General features: G+C 49.4%; 1 protein-coding gene across 1 annotated transcript; it reads left to right on the forward strand.

Annotated features, from left to right (window-relative positions):
• Nucleotides 1–3,766: 3,766 nt before the first annotated feature.
• Nucleotides 3,767–8,147, forward strand: LOC120403471 (nucleolar protein 3-like). Its single transcript, XM_039534542.1, has 2 exons — nt 3,767–4,061; nt 7,744–8,147. The coding sequence occupies exons 1-2, from the start codon at nt 3,779–3,781 to the stop codon at nt 8,145–8,147; spliced, it is 687 nt and encodes a 228-aa protein (XP_039390476.1). The 5' UTR covers nt 3,767–3,778.
• The last annotated feature ends 3,212 nt before the right edge of the window (nt 8,148–11,359 follow it).

The following is an 11,359-nucleotide window of genomic DNA, read 5'->3' on the forward strand; positions in this document are numbered from 1 at the left end:
CAGCAGGAAGGGGCCGGGGGTTAGCCTCCCCGGCCAGGAGCTCAGGGGCCGGGCAGGATGGTCCCACGGATTGGATGTGGCTTGTGGGCCGCAGTTTGCCCACCTCTGGTTTAAAGTCAAAAGGGGTCGTTATGATCAGCCAGTCTGGCATCCTGTCTAGCACCGGCCAGGGAATGTAATGCAGGCCACGCATCAGCACTGAGTCCAGTGATCATCGTGGAAAGGCCCAAGTGAAACACACACGTATATTTCACTCTGCTCTGAAATAGGAGTATGGCTTTTCCAGCTCTTGCCTCTAAATCTTACCTCCCCAGTATCAGAAATAGGAGGAAGCACCCAGGACTGACTTGGCTAGCCAAGCTGGTAGCCACCTGGCAAAAGCAGTAACCCCTCCATTTCTCCTCTGAGATGGTGACTAGAGAAAGGAGCAGCTGCACTGCTGTTTTGAAGGTGTTTTGGGGGTGAACAATTTTCTCAGCACCTAACTTGGAAAGAGAAAAGGCCCCAGAGCTGCAGTTACATTTTGGCAGTATTATCTGAACTGGCCCTGACCCCTTCCTTGCATGGGCTAAGATGGGGTCATCAGTAGGCAGCCCGTGTGGTCCAAACCCGGACGGCCAGAGACTTTTCAGCAGACCACAGGATGTGCCAGGACTCAGGGCTTCAGCCCCGCCTGGAATCCCGCCAGGACTCGGGGCTTCAGAGGGAAGCCGGACATGCTTTGTTCCAGCCCTTCCTGTCCCGGTGTAGATTTGGGATTGCAGAGAACGGAGAAGAGCTCACCCTGCACCAGCGAATCTTACAGGCATGAGAGTTGCTGGCTGCCTCCCTCCTTGTTCTCCCCATCCCTCAGTCAGCAGTTTCAGGGGCAGCACGTAGCCGGTAGCTGGCCCTGACAGGAATGGAAAATTACTCCGACCAGGGAGAAGCATCTGAACCACTCATCAGGATCAGCAAAGCCCCAGCACAGCCACCAAAGGCTGCCTGTGACCCAGCCTCCATGAAGACATTGGCTCATAGGCTACAAAGGGTTAAGCAGAGCAACAGCTAGGACACAGAGGCCAATGGGTAGGTGAGATTGCTCCCAGTGCAGGATGGGAAGATGAGAGGGAGTGAAGCATTCTTCTCTTGTGGAACCAGAGGCCACTGGACAGGAGGGGCACCTGCCATCACTGCTTGGGGAGGATCTGAGGGGGAAGTGCCTGCACCCATGGGTCCCTAAGGCAATCAGGTGCTGGGGAGGATTGCCCTAGGGTCATCCAGGCCACTGGGTGGGTGGAGCACCCACCAACACTGGGTGGGGCGCGGTCACCAGTAGGCATGGAACTGCAGGATGGAGATGTTAGTGCCTGGGTGAGAATCCACCACAAGTTGGGAGCCCTCTGGGAGGGTTGTGTGTTTGCAAACACAGATCAGAGAAATCACCAAGCAAGAGAAGGTTTCCAGGGGCTTCTGACTCTGTAGTGAAAGGATGAAGAGTTCATGTGTACGAAGTGTTGTTTTCTTTCAGGCTCGGATACGTACGTTAAAGAAACCACAAAAGGCTGAAAAGTTTTTAATATATTATCTACATACAGTGATGCCTATAATAACTGCATTTGACAATACTCATTCAAAACTTAAAACAGTATTTTAATGCTAACATTTGCAACTATTTAACATTTTATCGAAGCACTTTCTCAAAGGCTTTGCTGTCATTTATTACATCTTTCTTGGAGGGTTTTTTTTAGGTTATATAGTGGTTTGATTTTATTTTTCATTTAATGCACTAAAAATATAAGCAATAGGCCCCGGGTATATTTCACAGCATTGTACATGTTCATTGAACATGGGCACTTGCAGTGTGAAAAACATTTCTCTGGAGTCCAGAGCTTGAGTGTATCTTGACCAAGAAATCTGGACCATGACAAAAAGTAATTGATTCCCCCCAGACTAAGAGCTGAAGTCTCGGCCCAGATACCTGTGAAGTGACAGAACTGTGACCAGTTCCACCCCCGTAGGTACTCCAGCTGGAGCTAGGAAGAATTTGTCATATGAAACTTACTCTGGCAAAAAACATAGATTCAGCAACAATGAAACAGTTTATAAATTTATGTTGATTTCACTGAATCATTTTGGTTTGGAAAAAAAACACATTCCAAAACCCCAAAACATTTAAACTGTGACATTTCTGGTACCAAACGTTTCAATTTATCAGTTTCAAATGATTGTTTCAAAAAGTCCTTTAATTTTGTTTGGAAAACAACAACAATCAAAAGCACTTAAAATGCTCGAAATGGAACAAGTGTTTGTTTTTTCAGGTCAAACAAAATATTTCATTTGACCCAATTTTTTTATTTCTATTTTTTTGAACTGCCAACGAACCAAAACATCTTTTCTTTGCCCAGTTCTGATAGGGGAACAATTCTGCTTACAAGAAGAAATGGAGGAATCTGATGAATCTCACAGATTGTTTAACAGCTGGACATGGGTGAGGCCTCAGCTGGAAAACTGTGTCCAATTTTAGGCCCTGCACTTTAAAAAAGATGTTGCCAAACTGGAGAGAGTGCAAAGGAGGGCAACAAACATGGTAAGAGAACAAAACCTATGAGGAAAGGTCAAAAGACCAGGGCATGTTTAGTTTAGAGAAGAGAAAGCAGAGGAGGGACCTGATAACCATCTTCAAATATTTACAAGACTGTTAGACAGAGCACAGTGAGCAGTTTTTCTCCATGTCCGCTGAAAATAGGACAAGCAGTAATGGGCTTAATCTGCAGCAAGGGAGATTTAGGTTAAATATTAGGAAACACTTTCTAACTGTGCGAGCAGTGAAGCTCTGGAACAGGCTTCCGAGGTAGGTTGTGGAATCCCCACTGCTGGAGGTTTCTAATAACGGGTTGGACAAAAACCAGTCACTGATGTCCACACCATCGGGGGCTCGTTCACCTGCACATCTACCAATGTGAACTATGCCATCGTGTGCCAGCAATGCCCCTCTGCCACGTACATTGGCCAAACCGGACAGTCTCTACACAAAAGAATAAATGGACACAAATCTGACATCAGGAATCATAACATTCAAAAACCCGTAGGAGACCACTTCAACCTCCCTGGTCACTCAATAACAGACCTAAAAGTGGCAATTCTTCAACAAAAAAAACTTCAAAAACAGACTCCAACGTGAAACTGCAGAACTGGAATTAATTTGCAAACTGGACACCATCAGATTAGGCCTAAATAAAGACTGGGAGTGGTTGGGTCATTACAAAACCTAAACCTAATTTCTCCAATACTAATTTTCCCCTACTGTTACTCACACCTTCTTGTCAACTGTCTGAAATGGGCCACTCTCATTACCACTTCAAAAGTTATTTTTCCTCCCTTGGTATCCTGCTGTTAATTGAATTGTCTCGTTAGAGTGACCTCACACTTGGTAAAGGCAACTCCCATCTTTTCATGTATTTATACCTGCTCCTGTATTTCCCACTCCATGCATCTGATGAAGTGGGTTCTAGCCCACGAAAGCTTATGCCCAAATAAATGTGTTAGTCTCTAAGGTGCCACAAGGACTCCTTATTGTTTTTGCTGATACAGACTAACACGGCTAGCGCTCTGAAACCTAATCTACTAGGTTTACTTGGTCCTGCCTCAGCACAGGGGGCCGGACTAGATGACCTCTCCAAGCCCCTTCCAGCCTGGCATTTCTGTGATTCTAACCCTAGCACCTTCTCTATCTCTAGTTCTTGCATCTCATGTCATTTTATTATTAAATCATTCCAGAGCCTGTGATTCGGTAGCAATGGCCACTGGCGACAAATACACGATTATACGCACCAAACGCAAAGAGCTGATAGGAATCATTCAGAGAGACCCCGAGAGCGTCTTGGATGAGTTACTAGTCCAGTCCGTCATCACAGAGGAGGAGTACGACAGCGTGAACCAGCTACAAGACAAAGTGGCCAGAATTAGGAAATTGCTGATTTACATACAGAAAAGGGGGGAGTCGACCTGCCGAGACTTTCTGGAGTGTTTAGAAATCTTATTCCCAGGCACAAATCGGCTTTTGCAACCTTCAGAATATGGTAAGTTGCATCTCAAGCTTAAGCGCTGACTTTCTAGCAGAACTGTCATATTGGGCTAGACTTATAGTCTGACCCAGGAGTGTTGGAAGTCCCCTAAAGGGGGGAGGGGCCATAAGTGCCCAAACTGTGGTCACGCCCCCAAACCCTGCCCCAGCCCCGCCTCATCTCTCTGAACCCCAGCCCTGGCACCACCCATTCCCACCAAGGCCCCGCCCTCACACTGCCCCTTCTGCATCAGCCCTCACCCTCATGCCACCCCCTTTCCTGAGGCCAAGTTCCTGCACCCCCTCTTCCCCCCCCCAAGACCCCACCCCCCACTTGCTCCTCTCCACCCCCTCCCTCCCTCACTCGCCCTTACGGATGGTGAAAAGTAGAATGGCGTAGTCCTTCCACTTTTAACAGCGGGGGGGGGGGGGGGCATGGCCCCCTGGCCTTCCCTGTTCTGGTGCCCCTGGTCTGACCTCAAAAAGTAGTTAAAGAGGCTGTTTTTTCTCCTTACAAGAGGGGGGCTGATTGATTTAGCACATTAGTTTTATTTATTTAAATGAGTTTAACAGATTATATGAATTTTAGGTCACAACATAGGATGTCAACTTCAAATTTAGGTTTAAACAAATGTATTTTAAGAAAAAAATTACTTTTATTATTAATTTATATTTATTCATATAATCATCATTATTATTTGTATTTTTGGAGGGCCTGGGCGTTCCAGGCATGGGCCAGCTCCCCAGTGTGCCAGGCACTTAGAGTGACCAGATGTCCCGATTTTATAGGGACCATCCTGATTCTTGGGTCTTTTTCTTATATAGGTTCCTATTACCCCCCACCCCCCGTCCTGATTTTTCACATTTGCTGTCTGGTCACCCTACAGGCACTGCACAGTCGTGCGGTTTATTGTTTGTAGTGTGGTCATCTGCCGGAATGGCGACCTAGCGTTTCTGTGCCGTGAATGAAGCCAGAGCATCGCCATTGGGCAGGTGGAGGAACGTGCCAAAGGGGCTGATCAAAGGAATCCCTCTGCCAAATGGTGCTCGGAGAGGGGAACCATACGGGGCTTAACGACATAGAGGACAGGCACAGGCGGCAGATATCATAGGTCAGGGCAGGCTAAACCTCCCCTGACCCACATTGCGCCCGAGGCCCCGCTCTCCCTTTGTACCTGAAGCCAACGGAGTCAGGGGCGGCCCGGGGTGGTGCTGGGGCCAGCTGGGGAGCGGGACAGCTGCTCAGGACAGCCCTGGAGCTGGCCCGGCGCTGGGAGGGGCGGGGGGGTAACTCAGCCCAGTGCTGGGGCCAGCCTGGCGCTTGGGGGGGGGCACCTGGGGTGGGCGGGCTGTGGCTCCTTTGGCCGTGCGGGGGGACCGCTTGGGGCTGTGGCAGGCGGGGGTGCGGGCAGGCTCGCCTCCCTGAAGTGGGGATTCCCCCACCGCTCGTGGGCGCAGGAATGGCCCGGACCAGACTGGGGTGGGAGCCCCTCACAGCGACAGAGAAGTGACTAGCAAACGCCTGTTCAACACCAATGAGGCCCAACCTCGAGGCTTGCGCTGCCTGGGGGGTGCGGGGGGAGCTTCAAAGGGGAAAAGCTGCCACAGGAAGGGGCGGTGAACTGGGAGAAGCTGCCCCGCCTCAGAGAGCCAAGAGGGAGACAGCACCCAGCCTCGCTGTGCCAGCAGCAGGCGCGTGCCCCGAGGAAGGGCTGAGGGTGTCGACTAAGCCCAAAGGCCTGGCCCCGGCAGCCGGCCTGAGCTCCGGGTCACCCTGGCTTTTCCATTCCCCACAGACTCCCCTCTCCCATAAGGGAAGAGAGAGGGGAGAGGACTTTCCTTTTCTGTTTGTTTGCTCCCAGAACCCCTTGAGCGTCTGCCAGGGTGGGGGAGAAAGACACAATACAAGGACCTGAAGTGGGGTCTGCGGGGGACTTTAGGGGACTCTGCCCCCCCACAGGGCCCTAAACGACAGCAGATGAAATGGGAAGGTGCTGCACACACACAGTACAAAAAGCCGGCCCCCAAGAGTTTACAATCTCTTGTCACGCCGGCCTCAGGGTGCCCTTAACCGTAAGCCACAGTGTCTCTTCTCTGCCTCAGCTTTGCTGGCGCTTAAACTGTATGTCAGCTCCCTGCCGCACCAGCCCGTCCGCTCCACCACAAACTCCTCGAGACTCAGCCAGTCTTAACCTTGCCTTGCAGGTGACGTTCAATTAATCCCAATTCCTGAGTTCCATAGAGACGTCTCTCGGCAGCGTCCGGTCCCCGTCACGGGACACTCACAGAAATTATTAAATCCGCTGTCTCCAAAGGGAGAGCGAGCACACGCACAAACAGGACACGCACCCGTTTTAATTCCTACCCAGCACTGAGATGGTTCGTAGCAAAACTAAGCCTGAGTTCCTTAAGGAAGAGCAGAGACTGAAGTGATACTAAGCAAGAGCGGAAGTTACAAACAAAATGAAAGTAACAGGCTTTCTAGTGACTCAAACTTCACTTTAGCACGTTCCAATCTTCGCCTCAGCAGCTTTCTCACTTGCATCGAGTTACCAGCATCACCAGCCCCTCAGGAGCCGCTGGTCACAGAATCAGAGGGCATTGATCCCTTTATCCCAAGTGATGGATACCTGCGGAGCCCCCCGTCCTTCCCTTTCACCGCCCAGAATGCCTTTGAGATGAACTCTGTGAACAGCTCCTCTGCCCGGCCGCTGCTGCTTCCAGGTGCAGGCAGCACGCCCCTTCTCCCACCTCTGGCCCATTGGCTCTCTCAACTGGCTTGATCACTTCGTTTATCTTAGATGCCAATGTCCTTCTATTGCCCTGTGCTTGTGATCCAGCCCTGCCGTTTTTCTTGATCCACATTCCTTTGTCAAGGGCAGGTTTATTTCTCAGTGGCGGATTAGCCACTGGGCTTATGGGGCCTGCGCTCAGAGGCCCCAGAAACAATCTGCCACCAGGTGGCAGAAACCCGGAGCCCCGTCAGGAGCACCGGGCTGGCGGGCAGGGCAGGGGAAGCCCCCGCACCCGACTCCACTCCCCGGCAGAAGCGCCAGGCGCGCAAAACCCCGGCTGTGGCACTGGGACTGGAGGAGTTCTTGCTCGCTGCTGTGGCCCCGGGGCCACGGCTGGGGGGACAGAGCTTCTCCGGTCTAGGGTAGGGCAGAAAGGAGCAAATGGGCTGCTGTGGGGGGATGGAAATAGGCGAGATCATAGGTGGAACAGGGGCATGGTCATGGGGGGGAAAGGGTCAGAATGGGGTGGGGCTGTGGGCAGGGCCACAGGCGGAAAGGGTGGGAGAGGCCCCCCACTTGGTCTCCAGGAAACCTTAATCCGCCTCTGGCCTTCACAACGTGTATTAAGATTATACATACATCTCTATATACAACCCCTACATCCTGACTCTCACCAGCGAGTCACCAGTTGTTCTATGATACTTTACAAGACACTGTTTGGCGAAATATTTTCACAATATCGAGTGGGCTGCACCCTTCGCCAGTTGGCATAATGGGGCGGTTAGAATCACACCTATGTAAATACTCTCAAACTTCACGTAACTTTTGTCTGGGAATTTCCTAGAGCTGTGTGCTGCACCATTCATTACGCAGGTTATATGAGTGTATGGAGATAAATGAAGCAAACGAAGACAATTAGCAACTAATACCGTTCACTTATTCCTCCTCTGTTTTTCTCGGTAGACTTTTTCAACCCAGAGCGAGATTCACGCACTGTGCGAGACCCAGAACCAAGGGAGAGAGATTTTTTCAATCCAGAGCACCATACAGAGCTGAAGGATGAAGATGGTTTCAATCCAGAGCAGGAATCGGAAACTCAGCGAGACCCAGAGCCAGAGGAGAAAGATGGTTTCAATCCAGAGCCCGATCCACAGCTGGAGGAGGAAGACAGTTCAAATCCAGAGAAGGAATCAGACATTGAGCCAGACCCGGAGACGGGTGGTTCCGATTTGGAGCAGGAATCGGAGACTCGGCGAGATCAAGAGCCCGAGGAGGAAGATGGCTCAAATCCAGAGCCAGAATTAGAGACGGAACCAGACCCTGAGCCAGAAGGTTCAAATTCAGAGCAGGAATCAGATACTCAGTGAGATCTAGACCCTGGTGGGAAAAAAACCATCTCTCAAAAGGTACATCCTCATAGGTGATTCATTCTATATCCATAGAGTCCAATTTTGACTGCCATGGTCTGCCCTTAGAGTTCCAACCGCTTATAACCATTAATTCACTCCAAGAGGCCACCGATGGAGAAGAGCAATTCCCTCGCTGTTGCCAGGATTGCGTTGTTAACTAGAAGGGGGATCCCTGCGTAGCGCCGTGCATGATCATAGCAGCACCGCGATTTCTTCATCCATCGGGACGTGGGGTCTGGGAACGTCCTCGAAACCGCAGATGGGCTGGCCGAAATTTCCTGGTATTTCCCTGCTGGGAGGGAGAAATCAAATGCACCCGTGTGAACTATCCCATCCAGTGCAAATGGTCAGGGCGCCGGCAGGAGAAGTGGGAGGCCGCAACCATTTCTCTAATTGTGGCTCTTGCAACTGGCATCCAAGCCTTTGTCACTTCGCTGTTAGACCCGGTCGGACACGGCAGCTGGCGCAGAATTTGGCAGCTAAGCAGGGTGTCATTTCACGAGCCAAACCTGTGACCCATAATGGCTGCCAATTGGTTCCCAGATTGACTTGAAGATCTTGGTTAAACTGCCAGGTCGCATAAGACCTACCTATTAATAGCTGCTTCTCTCCCTGTGATATCTGCTGTCATGTCCACCCTCTGCCAAGGTCCTTTCTCACCCACTGAGCTGGGAAGCTCAGACGCATTCTGCAGTGGTTCCCTCGCTTGTCCAACGGTGGTGAATCTTTCCTCTCCAGGGCCTCGTTCTCATCTCTTCTTCTCGCTGCTTCCTTATATTTTACCATCACTCCCTAGATGCAGCCCCCTTGCACTTTCTTCACTGGATGCCAATGGCCAAAATACTCATTTTATTAGCCCCATCGGAAGCCCTTCACCATCCAGCCCACCCCAAAAAATTGGGTGACGCTGGACAATTTCCCCATCTCCCGCTTCATCCCATTATTCTCAGCCTGTAATAAATGTAGGGAATAACTCCAGCCCTGGTACCGATCCCACCCCTCGCACACACTCTGATGGAGGTGGAGTTGCATCTTCAAACCAGTTTGATTATTTGCACTCACTGCTCCTATGGAGGGCAGGGAGGGGTCGAGGACGAGCTCCAGAACTTTTCAATGCACAGTGGCATTGTCAGGAACTATTAGGAAAGAGAGAGAAAAATAAGACAGAAAAATATCATCATGCCACTGCACAAATCCATGGGTTCAGAAAAGAGCAACCAAGATGATCAAGGGTATGGAACAGCTTCCACACGAGGAGAGACTACAAAGATTAGAGCTGTTCATCTTACAAAACAGACGACTAAAGGGGGATATGATGGAGGTCTATAAAATAAGGAACAGATGGGAAAAGGGAACAGAGAAGTGTTATTTACCTTTTCCTACAACACAAGAACCAGGGGTCACCCGAGGAAATTAACAGGCAGCAGGTTTAATACAAACAGGAGCAAGTACTTTTCCCACGCAACACACAATTAACCTATGGAACTCATTGCCACAGGATGTTGTGATGGCCAAAAGTGTAACCTGAGTTAATTTAAAAAAACAACTGGATAAGTTCATGGAGGACAGGTCCATCAATGGTTATTAGCCAAGTTGGGCGGGGACACAATCCCGTGCTTAGAGCCACCCTAAACATGTGACTGCAAGAAGCCAGGAGTGGAAGACAGAGGTGGATCACTCCATAGTTGCCTTATTCTGTTCTCTCCACGAAGCTCTGTTACTGGCCACCATCAGAGACAGGCCACCGGGCTAGATGGACCTTTGGTCTGACCCACTAAGGCAACTCCTATGTTTCTTATGTAACCTCCCTCCTCTGATGGGTGAAAACCTTCTTCTGATCTCCTGCCTCAGTTTATTCCTGCCCAGTTTATCCCCATTTGTTCTTGGGCCAAAATTATCCTTGAGCTTCAGTAGCTCTTCTCCCTCCCTGGTGTTTGACCCATTAAGTATGGGATTTCCAGGGCAGTATGTTGGAGAAGACAATTTCAACACATTTCTCCATTGTCAAAAGAGCTGGGGTGGAAAGCCAGCAAGGCTGAATGGATCCTACTGTGAAACAACGGCACAGCCATCAGAGGGGCATTATCTTAGGGCATGTGTACATGGGGAAAATAATTCAGATTAAGGTAGGGTGTGAATTTAAAAGCAGAATAGCTATTCCTTATTAACTCCATGTGTGGACACACTTATTCTGGAATAAGGTACCCTTGTTCCAGAAGAAGCATACTCCCACATGGAGTGAATCTGGAATAGTTAATCAGGAATAACTCCATGTGTAGACAAGCCGTAAATCCACATGGGGAGCGATTTAGGAATAGCTATTGAGGTTAATGTTCCCATATAGACAAGCACTGAGATGCTTTCCTTATCTGGCGTTAACTGGGAGCAGGCTTCTGGGCTTGCTAAAACAATGTAAATGGGTCTGCTCCTGTAACTGAAAAGTGAAGCTTACCTAACTGAGCTTGTAGTGAAGCAGAAGGTGGTTTGCCAGGAGCAGATTTTTATTGGTAAATGTCGATAAATGTTGATTTCACCGTACACACACGAACCAATGCAAAAATATTTCCATCAATAATAATCGAAATTTACAGAGAGCCAAACTAAGAAAAATGCTGCCTGAGAATGTATTGGCCTTTGGTTTAAGGCTATTAACTGTGTACACTTTGACTTATGCAGCGTTGTTGTAGCCATATCGGTCCCAGGATATTAGAGAGACAAGGTGAGTGAGGTAATAGCTTTTTTTGGACCAACTTCCGTTGGGAGAGGGAACGAAGCTTTTGAGCTACACAGAGTTCTCCTTCAGGTCTGGGAAAGGAACTCAGAGTGTCACAGCTAAATATAAGATTGAACAGATAATTTAGCATAACCAGTTAGCACATATTCTAAGGGCCCATTCAAGGTGACGTGTCCCGTTAATATCCAATGATAAACCTGAGATACAGCAATGATATTTTCATCTTCAACTCCCTCATCGATTTCCATCACAACTTCAACAACCACCATCCGTCCATTAAACTCTCTCTGGAACACTCCCACACTAGCATCAACTTCCTGGATGCCACAATCAACTTCAACAATGGAACCCGACAGACAACCATATATAAGAAACCCACAGATCCCCACACCTGCCTTCATAGTTCTAGTAACCACCCCAAATACACCAAGATATC

This window comes from Mauremys reevesii, linkage group 4 (genome assembly GCF_016161935.1).
Source record: "Mauremys reevesii isolate NIE-2019 linkage group 4, ASM1616193v1, whole genome shotgun sequence".
Taxonomy (NCBI): Eukaryota; Metazoa; Chordata; order Testudines; family Geoemydidae; genus Mauremys; species Mauremys reevesii.